Source organism: Phocoena phocoena, chromosome 20 (assembly GCF_963924675.1).
Source record: "Phocoena phocoena chromosome 20, mPhoPho1.1, whole genome shotgun sequence".
Lineage (NCBI taxonomy): Eukaryota > Metazoa > Chordata > Mammalia > Artiodactyla > Phocoenidae > Phocoena > Phocoena phocoena.
The window spans coordinates 18103544-18118982 of NC_089238.1; the positions used below are offsets into that span (position 1 = coordinate 18103544).

The 15439-nt window shown below is 49.0% G+C and overlaps 1 protein-coding gene across 1 annotated transcript in view; it reads left to right on the forward strand.

Moving 5' to 3' along the window:
* The window catches only part of ANKRD27 (ankyrin repeat domain 27), a 52277-nt gene that overhangs the window by 9052 nt on the left and 27786 nt on the right, over window positions 1-15439 (forward strand). Inside the window, exons 2-12 of the mRNA XM_065898885.1 lie at window positions 165-296; window positions 7231-7341; window positions 9232-9388; window positions 10349-10503; window positions 10950-11009; window positions 11479-11532; window positions 11639-11704; window positions 11792-11868; window positions 12693-12814; window positions 13890-13968; window positions 14466-14598. Of these exons, the coding sequence (XP_065754957.1) occupies window positions 195-296; window positions 7231-7341; window positions 9232-9388; window positions 10349-10503; window positions 10950-11009; window positions 11479-11532; window positions 11639-11704; window positions 11792-11868; window positions 12693-12814; window positions 13890-13968; window positions 14466-14598 (1116 nt within the window). The 5' untranslated portion in view covers window positions 165-194. The remainder of the gene's footprint in view (window positions 1-164; window positions 297-7230; window positions 7342-9231; window positions 9389-10348; window positions 10504-10949; window positions 11010-11478; window positions 11533-11638; window positions 11705-11791; window positions 11869-12692; window positions 12815-13889; window positions 13969-14465; window positions 14599-15439) is intronic.

A 15439-nucleotide genomic window follows, 5' to 3' on the forward strand; every position in this document is an offset into this window, starting at 1 on the left:
TTGGAATTGGTGGGTTATCTTTGATCTTTCCTGATGGTGTGTTAGGTCTGTAGTGTAGAGTAATATGTGTCAGGGATGCTTTTTAGAAATTGTTAGATCAGGACTTTTATGTGTTAGGTCATTCTGAAAGTGGTCATTTACTGCTTTTTCCTCTCTCGTCCCAGGAGACTCTTTTTGCCCCATCTGAAGTCCATATGGCTCTGTATGATGAGGACCTCCTGAAAAATCCCTTCTATCTGGCTCTTCAAAAGTGGCGTCCTGACTTGTGCAACAAGGTGGCCCAAACCCGTGGCATTGTAAGTGCATCGATTCCGAGGGTGGTCCTTTTCCACTAGGCTTGGACCGAGCAATGCTGACAAGGCCACAAATATGGTAGACTTCAGTTAAGTTTAGAGGGAGTCAGGTACAGGCCTGCTAAGTGCACCAAGCCCCAGACCATGCTCGGTATGTGAATGAGCAGAGAGGGACCGCCCCAAGCTGCTTCTTCCAGGCAGCCTCCTGGGACTGCACCAGCCCAGGGTGTAATCCTTTCTCTGAACTCTCAGCCCCTGTTGTCACTGGTCTCACGGAATTCACCTCTGTTTCTCTTGTTTCCATGGGGACCAGGAGGGCTTCTCCAGTGCAGAAATCATATTCCTCCTCGTCTATGAGATGGGTGCTCACTCCCATAGGATAAGGGAACGTGTATACACACACATGTATGTCGCCTTCAAAGGCATTTCCTAAAGAGAAAGAACCAAGAGAACTTTTGTAATAGAGGCCACAACCTCAGAAGCCTACAGGAGCAGCCAGGGAACAGGAGCAAGAGAAGAGAGAAACCATAGTCTGCTGCCTGGAGGGAGGGCAGGCCCTGTGCTGCAGGTCTTTCTGGCTCCCAGATTGGTGAACTTGGCAGGCATCTTACCTACACACCGTGGGACACAGCGAGCTGGGTGCCTTTGTGCCACCCATCTGCCTTGGGCCCTCTTTTCCTGCGTTGTCCTCTTTTCTTCTCCTACTTCTGTTCCTGCTTCTCTTGCCATGTGATACGATCTTAGGTGTGTCAGGCGGCTGAGGATTTGAACCAATGGAGAAATCCGTTAACTCGGGTTTCTCTGCAAGCTTGGAACTGGCTTTTCCCCTACCCAGTCCAACTCTCTGCCTTCAGAAGCCTGATTTTTTTTCAAGTCCCTTCTTGTTTTTATGATTGGTTTTGTGATTAGTATCTTTTACCCAGAATTTTTTTACTTTGGATTTTAGAAGTCATAAACTTCGTTATAAAAAAAATTAGAGAGTAGAGCTGTTTTCGGAGAAGAAAATAAAAATCTCATAAAGCTCACCAAAGGCATTCACTGTCATCCATTCATTTCACAGTAGCTATTAAATGCTGCTGTATGCAAGGCACTATGTTTGATGTGGGGATTCAGCCAAAACCATGAATAGGCATCATGATCTTTACCCTCACGGAGCTGAAATTCTAGTGGGAGAGATGGTCACACTGTGGATACATATTGAGTAATTATGGTAAGTGTCACAGAGAAAAAGTAGACGAAGCCAAGCCATCATGTTAAATGGGAGGGCCTGACCCAACTTGGGAAATACTTCCTTCCCATCTTTGTTGTATGATATTTAAAAAAAATATTGTCTAGATCAGAGTGTGTCATCATATGTAACTTTCTCTTTTTAAAATGCTACACTGCGAACCCCGCAGTTCTTTCTCAGGAAGCCCTGGGGGACCTGTCTGTCTTGTTCATCATTGTGTTGCCAGCCCGACCCCGGGCGGGGGGTGGGGTGGGGTGGGGTGGGGGTGGGTGTCGAATGGTATGTGATCAGCTTGTACACAGTTCTCCGATTGGCTGATGGCGAGGCAGCAGGGTGGTGTCACAGGGGTTATCAGTCCTTAGGCTTCAAGAGGCCTGGGCTATGTGCTCATGGTCCTCTAGTAGTTCTTCCATTTGTGGGGTGGGGGTGGGGGTGGGTGGTGGTGGTGGTTCACATCTGCAAAACAGCTCAGTAGATTTGCAGAAAGATGCTTCTTAAGCTGTGTCATCCTGCATTCCAGTGGTGCCCTAGGCCCCTTACTGCAGCCCCCACTGAGATCCATGAGGGGCTGCTTGGGGCCCACACTGGGCAGCACTAGATTTCGGGCCTTCCTTGGCCTCGTTCGGTGGACTCGAGAATCAGCAAGGCCAACTCCTCAGCACAGGTCAGCTGTGGGAAGGGGCTAGCTCTCGCCATCCTGCTCAGCCTGGGCAGGTATTGGTGACTAGCCCCTGCCAACTGTTGGCCGTGTGATGGAGCCCCAGCTCATCCCGTCTAATCTGTTGGAGTGCTCCTTCCGTGTCCGTTCGTTCAGTGAAACAGAGTATCCCAGTGGCCTCTAGAAGAGCGCTCATCCTTTCTGCCACCGCTGAAGGACCCACGTGGCCTCAGCAGGTGCATGCTGAATTTCCTTCCATGGGGCTTGGCCTTTGGGCCAACTTTGGCGGCCCCTGAATCTTCCCTGGGGAGTAGAGTCCTTTAGTGGGCTCTAAAAATGTGAAGTCACGACTTTTGAATGTGTGTATCCCCAGGGTTAACTGCCTTCCCCCTTCCCCCTGCGAGCTGAGTTTGGGCCCTGCCCTCACAGGCCGGCTGAAGGTGGAGGTTGGCGGGCCCCTCACCTGCCCCAGCCCCTCCCCGGGTTTGGCCGCCTTTGATGGGACTGCCTCCACGTCCTCCACCGTCCGCTCTCTGACTGATCCATGGAGGCTCCTCTCCCAACGTCCCCCCATTCCAAGCCCAGAGGCCTGTGACACCCATACACTGCTTCTCATGGTCACCTGTTCTTGTAACCATCCAGCTATTATGCACCGTGGCTTTTGCAGAGCCAGCTGGGCAGGCCTGCTGTACCCCTGGGTCTCTTGTCCATGGAGCTATGGCAGATGTTCTCTAGGTTTCCCTGGTGGACTGCAGGTGGGTCCATTTGCCTGTAGGAAAAACAAAAGTGACAAAAGGGGATTAAATTTGGTCCTTTTATTGTGGCCTTCTAATTATGGGGTACTCAGGCTTCTGAGGGCTAGCCTAAGAACCCAGCAGCAATGGCTTCCACGTTCCAGAGAACTGACTTTCCAGTAAATACCCATACAGCTGAGCTAAGGGTGCTGAGGTCCATATTCCAGTTCTCAGGATTTGTTTAGTATAGATTGAGGTGACAGACATTGAACATCTAGGCACTGTGCTGGGTTTGCAGGGTTACATGGATGAAAGGGGAATGCAGCATGCCTTCAGGGAATCCCAGAAACAGGCCATTTGCAGCACAGAGGAATGAGTATTAGGACAGAAGTGGTCATGGGTTCCTGTGGAGTGGCTGACCCAGCCTGGGGAGGAGTCAGGAGGGCACCCTGGGGTGATAAGACTAATGCTGCTGCTTGCTTTTATTCTTTCTTTTCTTTAATGACGATTACTTATTTAAAAAATTTTATAAAGGGGCTATAATAAAAAGCTTTATTGTTAAGCTCTGAACTGAGTAGGTCCCTAACTTATGGTCTGCTTGGTCACTGTAAAGTTTGTGTCCTCCACACCGGCTGTTAAAACTCCATGACCTCGGGACTTCCCTGGTGGCACAGTGGTTAAGAATCTGCTTGCAATGCAGGGGACATGGGTTCGAGCCCTGGTCTGGGAAGATCCCACGTGCCGCAGAGCAACTAAGCCTGTGCACCACAACTACCGAGCCTGTGCTCTAGAGCCCGCGAGCCACAGCTACTGAGCCCATGAGCCACAACTACTGAAGCTCACGTGCCTAGAGCCCGTGCTCCGCAACAAGAGAAGCCACCACAATGAGAAGCCCACACACTGCAACGAAGAGTAGCCCCCACTCGCCGCAACTAGAGAAAGCCTGCGCGCAACAACCAAGACCCAATGCAGACAAATAAACAAACAAACAAAAACCAACTCCATGACCTCTGTTCCAGAGGTAGTCTGAACCTCCATCTTACGAGAGCCCCCAGACACCTGGCCCTGTCTCCGGAGGGTGGCTTCATAGCTGCTCCACCCTACTCCTCCGTGGCTGGCTTCCTCACCCCGGTCTCAGCAGGATCCTGGTGGAGATGGATGGGGCCACAGAGAGCCAGCCCTGGCTTGTGCTTGCAATGAAGTGCCCCGGGCAGCATTGTCTGCCTGAAAACTTTGGGGGAGTCCCTGAAATTGGAGGCCCCCAGTGCACTCAACAGATATTGATTGGCACCTACCGTATGGTGAGCAGTGTGCTTGGTGATGGGGATTCAGTGAAGCAGGAGCCGGTCATGCCTTATTCAAGCTAAGGAGGCGGAGAAGATGTGTGTAAACAGGCTCACAGAATGCAGTCACAGGTGTGGGGACAGGGGTGGGGTGTCTCTGAAGCACCTCAGAAGTTGCTGGTCCCTCGGAGACCCTTCCTTAGATGGGACTATGTGACTCTTTGATCCATTGAGCTGGAGTGGGGCAATCACTTGGCCTGCGTAAACATCCCCTAGACCCGGTTCATGCTGTCCCCTGGCCTGGGGCCAACCCTTGGGTTTCCAAGATCTTTCTGTGTTCACGGCTGCCTTGAGGCCACCTAGGAACCTTGAGGCCGTTTCTCAGTTCTGGCTCATACCTGAGGGCCTCCCGTTTCTTTCTTTAAGTTGCACTTTCATTAACATTTAAAATTTTTATATTTTTCTCCCCCATTTCTCATTCCACATCTGCTACCACCAAGCCCATTCAGGACCTTTGCACATGCTTTCTTCTGACAAAAATGTTCTTCCCTTAGATCTTTAGTTGGTGGTTCCTTCTCTTCATCCATTCCTTGCTCAAAAGCTACTATCTCAGAGACCTCCCTAACCACTCTACCTGAGTTAGCGAACCCTTGCCCCACTCCAGTCATTCTCTGTCCTGATATTCTGCTTTATTTTCTGCATAGAACTTACTGATATATGGAATATGTGTTTTATTATTCAGAAATCTCTATCCTCCACTTAGCATGTAATGTCCATGGGGACAAAACACCGTTATCTCCAACAGTGCCCAGTGTCATGAATATTGAATGAAGAAAAAACAGAAAAAACAAACTCAAATTTTAATAATTAGTTGAATAAAGTTGGCTATCTGAAAAATTTTTTTAAAACTTATTATGTTTAATTTCAAACGTACAAGTGGAACAAAATCATGGAATGCACCCCACGCCCCCATCACTCAGCTTCCGCAGTGCCCAGCTCAGATGCCAGCACATCTCACTTCTAACCCTGCTGCCCTCTCCCCTTAGCCAGGGGACCATTTTGAAGCAAATTCCAGAAAATTATATAAGGTAGTCATGTGATTTCATCTGTAAATATGTAGGAATGTAGTTTTAAATGATAAGGACTTAAAAAAGTAATCACATACCATTATCACAGCTAAAAAATTCTTCAGTATCTCCTTACTGTTGTGAAATGTCTAGTCACTGTTCAAATTTCCCAGATCGTCTCATAATTTTTTGTTTGTTTTCCAGTTGGTTTGTTTAAATCAGAATCCAAAGGTGATCCACACATTATTCTGGATTGGTAGGCCTTTTTTTAAAAAATTGAAGTATAGTTGATTTACAGTATTATGTTACTTTTAGGTGTATAGCAAAGTGATTGAGTTATATATATATATTTTTCAGATTCTTTTCCATTATAGGTTATTACAAGATATTGAATATAGTTCCCTGTGCTATACAGTAAATTCTTATTGCTTGGTATGCCTTTTAAATTTCTTTTCCTCCTAACTTTCTTGAGCTAAACTTAGAAAAGAACAACTAAACTGTACCTACTCAGTGTGTAAAACTGGATCCATTTTGACATGTGTGTAGACTTGTGAAATCATCACCACAGTCTGTTTTTTTAACTATAAGCCCCACTTTCCTCGCTTTCCTTCTTTCCTCACAATTCAAGTATCAAGGTCATTCATCCTGTAGAGTTTCCTGCCTTCTGGCTTTTGCTGGTTGCAGTCCTGTGGTGGTATTTACCATGGTCCTCTGGTCTCTGTATTTCCTGAACTTGGTAGTTAAGTCTAGCTCTGGGTCTGATTCAGTCTTGATTTTTTGCAGAGAGGCAAGCCCACTTCATAGACAGTTGTGGTCTTCCATCAACGAGGGCCTCCCTTTTCTGCCGTGAGCAATTGGCGTATCCCTCGTGGGGAGAGAAGCTCTTTCTGACCTGCCTGAGGAAGCTCCTAACGACAGCTGCTCTTGAAGGCCCCAGAATTTCGTGGTGTCTTCACAGAGGAAACTCCAGCAGATGCTGGGCTGTGCTCCCTGCTCCCAGCACTGGCCTCCAGGAGGCCACAGGACTGGGCTGTGGTGAGGTGGGGAACAGGAGGTTGAGTCCTGGCTCTGTCACTCACTGGCTGCGTGCCCCTGGACAAGTTGCTGAACTTCCTTGAGCCTCAGTTTCCTTGTCTGTACAGTGGGGATAGTGCATAAGCTGCTTTTCTTGCGCCAGGCTGCTTTAGGAGCTGGGGCTCTGAGGGACTTCACCACTTTGGTCGTCGTCTTCCAGGTGCACTTGAATCTGAGAGATTCCTCTTAAACGTGAGTCCCTGGGCCAAGCACAGATCCACCTGTGGTTGCCAGGGCAGCTCCTTGCCTTTGCTGCGTTGAGCAAAGAAGCTGGTGCCCAGTCAGCATGGTGGCCACGGTGGGACCAAAATTCATGTTTCAGGTTGAGCCTGCCCCAGAGACACAGTCTGGCACCTGAGACATCTCTGGTGGAGGTGGCAGCCTGCAAGAGGAAACTATTTCTGTGTCTGGTAAAACAAACTGTGATCACAGTTCAGCTTAAAAAAGCATAGAAAGAAGATGGGAAGGAAACTGTCTTCATTGTGCTGCGTTTATCATTCAGGTGGTGGGATTCCGTGTGATTTTTTAGTTTCACTTTTCTGTACTTTCCAAACTATCGTTTCTTCATCTGGAATCATTCCTGAGCCTGCTGAGGACAGAGGGGGCCCCTGGGGTAGCTGCAGGGAGGGCCCAGCAGGGGGAGAGTGAGCCCTCCAGTCTGAGGCCCCGGGATGGGAGAGGCGTGTGCTTCCTCCCTCGGCTGGGTGGGGGCCTCAGCTTCCATCACGGTGACAACAGATCAGCTGCTGCCCCTTTGGCCAGTGACCCCAGAGGTTCTCTCTGCCAGCAGGTCCCCGTGACAGTTCTGCTGGAGCATCTTTGGACGCCTCGTGTTCTGCTGAAGTTGTAAATGACACGTCTATTGAGTATTCACCCTAATTTTTTTTTTCCAGGTGTTAGTACCCTGCAAAGGAAGCCTGTCAGGCAGTGTTCAGTCTACTTGTCAATTTGAGTCCTATATTTTGATCCCAGTGGAAGAACACTTTCAGACCTTAAATGGAAAGGTATTCTTTTGTTTCTTGTGGGTCAACCAGGGCCACTCACTCAGCGTTTGGGAGTGGGGGAGGGGAGAGAATCCTGCTTCTCACCCTTTCACGTCTGTGTTACATGATGGCTTTGACACCACAGCAGCCCTGCTACCTTTGAGAGCGGAGGAGCTGGCTGCAGCCAGGAGGTGAGGCGGGGCTGGGCACCTCTCCCTCAGCCCGTGGGTCTTCTGCCGGGGAGTCGGGGAGTGGCTGGGACACCTCCCCAGAAAGGCCCTGTCAGAACAAGCTGTTTATCCCCAGTGCCCTTGGGATCAGGGATGAATTTCTAATTTAAGAATTTTTTGTTTTGAAATCATCTCAAACCTATAGAAAGTTTCAGTAAGGTACAGAGAACTCTCACATACCTTTCTGCCCAGATTGGTCAGCTGTTAGCATTTTGGCCACATCTGTTTTATTTCCTCACCCCTATCCCCATCTATCCATCTGTCTGTCTATCTATCCGTCTACACGCACACATTATTACTTTTTCTGAACCTTTTCCAGAAAGACTAAGAGTTGCAGACACCATGTCCCTTTGCTTCAAAACAACGTGTATTTCCTATAATACAGCATAGTGATCACACAGAAAATTTAGCATTGGTAGAATACGCTTCTCCAACATACTGTCCTTTTTTTTTATCTTTTTTGGTTTTTTTGGCTGCACCCCAGCATGTGGGATCTTAGTCCCTGACCAGGGATTGAACCCGCGCCCCCTGCATTGGAAGTGCAGAGGCTTAACCACTAGACCACCAGGGAAGTCCCAGCATACTGTCGTTCAACAAATTCTGCTAGTTGTAATACCCTATTATAGCAAAAAAGATCTAGTTTTTTAGATCCAGGATCACGTCTGGGATCATGCAGTGTATTCAGTGGTTAGTCTTTTTAGTTTCCTTCCATTTGGAACGGTTCCTCAGTCTGTGTCTTTCATGACATTGACATTTTTGTCTTGCTTTGTAGACTCTCCCTCAGTGTGGGTTTCTCTGATGTTTCCCATGATTAGATCGCAGTTATGCCTTTTCAGTAGGAACGCCTCGGAAGGGTGTTTTATCTCTCTCAGTGCATCGTGTCAGGAGGCACGTGACGTCAGTCTGTCTCATTGTTGATGTTAACTTTGGGGTAGGCATTCTCTTATTTTTTTTAAACGGAAGCATATAGGTTCCGAGAGGGGGAGGTTCCATCCCTGGTCAGGACTGGCCGTGGTCCCCAGCCTACCCGCAGTCAGGAGTGGGGGCCCACACTGGTGTAGCCGGGGCCGTGGGCACTGGGGGTGGGGTCGAGGAGGGATGGGTCCAGGGGGGTGGGTACCAGTACGCCAGTCTGGGGTGAGGGGTGGTCTGCAGCCCTGTGGCTCCCAAGCATGCTGCCATTTTCCTGCCAGGGATCTGCTCACCACAGCTGCCCGTCAGTTTACTTGTTCTCTTCCTGGTACCCAAATCTACCAAGAGAACAGAGGCACTGGGCTCATCGTGGCTGGTCTTCCTGGGCACCTTGGCCAAGGCCAGAGTGATGAGCCATGGAGGGGATGCAGCGCGCATCCTTTGGTGCTTCTGGGTTGCAGCGTCGGGTCATTCCGATCTCTTATTCAGAGAGGAGAACCTTCTTACTTTTTCCTTTTGTGGAGGGTACAGTGCTTTTGGATTGCAACATGTGAAAAGGATCAGGGTACTATGTAGCTGGAGTGACAGGGTGAACAAAGAGGGAAGAAACCATGTTAGTATCAGAAAGCAAGCTGGAAGAGTATTGGTGCCCCCCCAAACCCACACTGGAGCAGAGGCAGGCGGGTGGGGTGAAGTGCCGGATGGGGACCAGGCTGAGGGGTCGGCAGTCACACGGGCTGCTGGTGCAGTGACGGCTCTCTTGTTCCAGGATGTCTTTATCCAAGGAAACAGGATTAAACTAGGAGCTGGTTTCGCCTGTCTTCTCTCAGTGCCCATTCTCTTTGAAGAAACTTTCTACAATGAAAAAGAAGAAAGTTTCAGCATACTGTGCATAGCCCATCCTTTGGAAAAGAGAGAGAGTTCAGGTATTCTGGGAGAAAACCCCTTTCTCCTGATTGGGAGAAATATGCTTGTTGAACTTCCTCCTGACGCAGCTGTTGTAAACATCCCATAAAATATTCAAGAGCCCGCTAGAAACCTGCATAACTGTTTACAATAATTCCCCCTAAAACTTAATCAGAAAGTCATCCTGAGCCGAGGTGACGTGGATTAGGCTGCTGTGTGTGGGTTGCACATGTTGGGTGTTACACACATAGCCCTTAGTGGGAATGGCGCCCCCTGGCGTTGTGCAAAGTGGCAGCCCTGGCTTTGTCTCTGGGCCTCGGCTTTAGGGCTACCTCTTACAGCATTATTACCCACCCAGCCCCACTGCTGTGCCTCTTTGAGGTCTCATTATTTTTTAAATTTATATATATTTTTTGCAGTACGCGGGCCTCTCACCGTTGTGGCCTCTCCTGTTGCGGAGCACAGGCTCCGGACGTGCAGGCCCAGCGGCCATGGCTCACGGTCCCAGCCGCTCCATGGCATGTGGAATCTTCCCAGACCGGGGCACAAACCCGCGTCCCCCACACCGGCAGGGCGACTCTCAACCACTGTGCCACCACGGAAGCCCTAGATCTCATTATTTTTAACAGATAATAATTCTTTGGTGCTCCACGAAGTTGAGATAACAATTAATATGCCAAACACTCCTATCTGAGGCTCTTATTGTCAGGAATCAGGGCTTCCTCACCACAGCCTCACAGGTCATGCCTAGGGTCCCAGATAATTCAGGTTTGGTCCCAGGAAAGGGCGTCAAGAGGGCCAGGCTTTCTGGACCCCCAACTAGGCTGCTCTTGGGCGATATCTTGAAATAAGGTCATCCCTCTTCTCCTGTGGAAGATGGAGCGTCAGATCCTGGAGGAGCAGGACAAAGGGTTGTGGGACTTGCCCTGTTAGGAAACAGTGAAGCCTTCAGCCAGCCTGACCCTCTGTCTCTGTTTCAGAAGAGCCTTCAACACCCTCAGATCCCTTTTCCCTGAAAACCATCGAAGACGTGAGAGAGTTTTTGGGAAGACATGCAGAGAGATTTGACAGGAACATCGCTTCTTTCCAGCGAACGTTCAGAGAGTGTGAAAGAAAGAGCCTCCGTCATCACATAGTCAGTAGCCGTGTCTTGCTTTGCTAGGCGTGCCTTGTCTCAGGCCAGTTCAGAGCACCAGGATCCCTCTCAGTTCACTCTGTAACTTTGCTGCCTCCATCGTTGGAAGTTTTGTTTAAATGTTTCTTTTTACCTATAAAAGTACTACAGACCACTGTAGAAAACTTGAAAATCACAGAGAAGTATAAAAATGAATATTGTTATCATCTATGTTAACCCTAAGGGGAATTTTTTTTCCTACTTTTAATGCATGTACCTAAAAAAAGTTGAAAAACAAATCACACACTTGATTTGATAAGCTTGCTTTAGGATTTAGAGCTTGTCACCCACCCAGGAAATCCATTTTGTGAAATGTGCTCTTTGCCCCAGGACACGTTACATGTCCGGGGTTTTGTGTCGTGGCCTCGGATCATGAGGGTGACCTCTCTCTGCTCTGTGTTGCACAGGACTCCGTGAATGCTCTCTACACCAGATGCCTCCAGCAGCTGCTGAGGGACTCCCACCTGGTAAGCAGCACGCCGTTCAAAAGAGACACCTGCCAGAAAGAGAGAGACACATAGCATATATCACTCCCGCGTGGAATCCAAAATATGCCACAAGTGAACCTATCTACGAAACAGAAACAGTCTCACGGACGTAGAGGACAGACTGGTGGTTGCCGAGGAGGAGAGGGTTGGAGGAGGGATGGAGTGGAAGTTTGGGGTTAGCAGATATAAACTATTACATATAGGATGGACAAACCACAAGGTCCTACTGTATAGCACGGGGAACTATATTCAACGTCCTGTGATAAACCATAATGGAAAAGAATATGAAAAAGAATATATATGTATAACTGAGTCACTTTGCTGTACAGCAGAAATTAACACAACTTTGTGAATCAACTAAATAAACCAAAAAAGAAAAGAGAGAGAGACTTACAGTTTGCCCACATGCTAGTCCATGCTCTGTAACTGTACTCGTCTTGTCCTCCAGAAAGTGCTCGCCAAGCAGGAGGCCCAGATGAACCTGATGAAACAGGCTGTAGAGGTAAGGGGCCAGGGCAGCGAGGGGAGAGAAGACCGCAGTGCCGGGGGCTCCTTTGTTGCCCACCCCCCACTCACATGCCTTGAACTGGGTCCTGCTGATTTCACAGATGTATGTCCAGCACGATATTTACGACCTGATCTTTAAATATGTGGGGACCATGGAGGCAAGTGAGGTAGGTTCTCCATCATCATTATCCAGGATGGAAGCCCTGTTCTAAGCCTTTTAAGACATTTGAAGCTTCATTAAAATCTCTTGTTAGGATGCTGCCTTTAACAAAATCACAAGGAGCCTTCAAGATCTTCAGCAGAAGGATATTGGTGTGAAACCTGAGTTCAGGTAAGGGTTTGCACTGCTGTGGCCGTGTCCTCAGGGGCCGGGGCACCGTTGGCCTCCCCCGCCCCTCCCGAAGCAGCAGTGGCGGCACTGATTTGACATGGTTCAGACCGTGGAGCAGGGCAGTTATTTGTGACCAAAGATAAAGGGGCTGAGGTTGGCAGCTGACTGTTTCGGAGCTGGCATGCACCCGCCTGCTAGCATCCGCTGAGTGGGAGCCAGAAGGGGTGGAGTCGTACACAGCTGGTCTCTGGGCAGGCACGCAGCTCACCCACGTGGGCCCTGCACACAGATGTCTCTCCTCACCTGCCAGTCTGAGGGAGACCTGCTTTAGGGGCATCTCCTTTTGGATTAAGTTTCATTTTATTACAAAAGTGTCTAGGGACTTCCTTGGTGGTCCAGCGGTTAAGACTTTGTGCTTCCCTGCAGGGGGCACGGGTTCGATCCCTGGTTGGGGAGCTAAGATCCCGCATGCCATGCAGCTCAGCCAAAAAGTAAAAAAAAAAAAAAGAATCTAAATTGTTTAAGTCTAAACTCCCCCCCCCACCCCCGCCGCCCACTGGCCTATTTCATTCTGGGGCTAAGGCTTGCTGATTTTTTTTCCTAATTTTCTGGTGCAGCTACATCACCTGGCAGCTTGATTGGCACCTTGAAAGCTGCTGGGTTTTGCCAGTGACCCGAGTCAGATTACCTCTGAGTTTCTAGTTTTGTTTGTCTTTACTTACGGTTTGCTGTAAGAAATGTGAATCTGAGGTATGGGATTAGATCCGAGAAGGAGGGCCCTCACACCGTAGTCTTATGTGGTCACTTTCCAAATTATTTTGCAGCTTCAACATACCTCGTGCCAAGAGGGAGCTGGCTCAGCTGAACAGGTGCACGTCCCCGCAGCAGAAGCTGGCTTGTTTGTGGAAGGTGGTGCAGCTGATCACCCAGTCTCCCAGCCAGAGAGGTGTGTGCTCGGTGAAGGCGCCTGCAGTGGGGTGGCTGCATACATCCAGCTGCAAACATCTGTTGAGAAGCAGTGCCATCTTAAAGGGTCATAGAGATGGGTGGATGGGCAACAGAGCATTTCTGTGTGAGTGCCCTGGCGTCTGATCTGGGGAGTGGGTGCCTTGTAATGGGGGTCGGGGGGCAGGGTAGGTGAGGCATCTTTAGGGTGAGAAAATGCCGGTGGAGAAGCAGTGGCCTCAAAAACGAGCCAAACTGGTGATGGAAACATGGGGGTTCAGCTGTTAAGTTGTCCTCTCTAATTTTGTATATGTTTAAAATTTTCCATTATAAAAAGTAAAAACAAAATAAGCTAAGAAAAAAGTAATGAGAAGGCAGATCTATGTGGGCAGATAGGGGGTGATCTTTGAAGCGTATTATCAATGAATGAAATGGACAGGAGTGTGTATGGTACCCTTCCAGCAGTATTGCAGAAAGGGGGCGACTCTGTATCCATATATACAATGGGGAGATCATAGACTGTCTGTGGACAGGTACGTGGGAAGCAACAGCAGTGGCCTGGGAAAGAAGTCTGGGTGGCAGGGATGGGAGAGATGTGCACGGTTTGCTCTTTTGTACTTTTTGAAATTTTAAATGTGTGAATGGATTACTTAAACAAAATTTTAATGAAAACAACAGAGTCAAGCTGCAGATCGGCATTAGACTCTGAGGTGTATAAAAGAGCAATGATCCCAGGAGGAAAGAGGCTTTTGGCAGCGGCTCTGGCACGCCTTCAAGTTGTATCCACCATTGCTGACTTCCTCGGGCTCTTTATCCGTCCCGGGAGGTAGCGAGGGGTGGTCTGCTTGCAGTTTGCTTCTTCTGCACGTGTTCTGAGGATGCTAAGCATTCATGTTCCCCTGGAGTCTGACATCTATTCAGGACACTAGAAAGGAAATTGTGCGATTGAATTTCTCCCTGATGTGTCATCTTCCTGGATTGTGGTTTTGTGGGTTGGATGGTGGGGGGGAGTTGATAACACTTGTCGGTCCATTTGAGTCCCAGGATGGCTTTGAACATGTGTTTCCCCCTTGCAGTTAACTTGGAGACCATGTGTGCTGATGATCTGCTATCAGTCCTGTTGTATTTGCTTGTGAAAACGGAGATCCCTAATTGGTAATACTTTTTGTTAAAATGCTTTTTCAAAATGGCATCACTGTACTGGGGTGGTTTTAGTGTCACTCTAGGAGACTGAGCGCCCCTTATGAGCCAGGTACTGCCCTGCTTTCGTCCTGCGAGGGGTGGCTGTCATTCCATGTACAGATGGGGAAACTGAGCCAGCGAGCTTACGTTGCTCATTCTGGAGCGTGTGGCTAGGCAGTGGCTGAGCGGGAAGCCGACTCCAATTCTGTCTGGCTCCAAAGCCCGTCCTTTTCCCACAGAAATGCCAGTTCCCTGTATAACTACCAGCTTTCTAAAAACTAGCCCATTCCAGGAAAGTCGCAAGTAGCTTCACTTATTTTCCTAATTGTGCTCCCTCTAAATAAAGATCCAGGGACAAGCAGCCCTAGCTCCCAGGAGCTAACCGACTTGCTGATGAAGCCAATAGCATTGTTTCTGCCAAAGTGTTAATTGGGTATACAGCAATAAAACTTTTTTCTTCCTTTTATTAGGATGGCAAATTTGAGTTATATCAAAAACTTCCGATTTAGCAGCTCAGCAAAAGATGAACTGGGATACTGCCTGACCTCAGTTGAGGCTGCAATTGAATATATTCGGCAGGGAAGCCTCTCCATTAAGCCACCGGTAAGACCTCCCTCCTTCTCTGCCCTTTTTTTGTGGGTGTCACAGCGTGTGTGATGGGATTCTCAGGGTGGTGTGGGGGAGGGGCAGTCAGAGATGCTCTCCTGAGAGAATGGGGCCTCAGCCCAGTGAGTGAACACTAGCCCCCCGTAGGTTGTGAAAGTTTGCACGTTATCTTGTCCTTCACATTGTTGATCTGCTTCATTAATCCTTGTCATCCTCAAAAGCACACGGGCAGAAGGGGAAGCTAGAAGCGGTGAATTGGGGTATCCTGATCATGATGGGCAGGAGATGAGATTACTAACGTCTGCAGTTTTCAGGGCTCGGTGGCCCTATTCTTATTTTCTTGGTTGGTTGGTGAGCTTTGGCTAGTGGAGGCGATGATGTTCCCATGAGAACTGTGAGACTCTTGAACCAAGATTGCACTGCTGGCTTATTTCACTGCCATACCAACCAGCAAAACACGACAGTGCTCACAGAAATTGCAAAGTTGAAATCAATCGAATGAAGAGATTTCTGTATTAAAAACCAAGAGTCCTGGGGCTTCCCTGGTGGCGCAGTGGTTAAGAATCTGCCTGCCAGTGCAGGGGACACGGGTTCGAGCCCTGGTTCAGGAATATCCCACATGCTGCGGAGCAGCTAAGCCCGTGCGCCACAACTACTGAGCCTGTGCTCTAGAGCCCGCGAGCCACAACTCCTGAGCCCACATGCTGCAACTACTGAAGCCTGCGCGCCTAGAGCCTGTGCTCGGCAACAAGAGAAGCCACTGCCCCGCATCGAAGAGTAGTCCCCGCTCGCCACAATTAGAGAAAGCCCGCATGCAGCAACAAAGACCCAAGGCAGC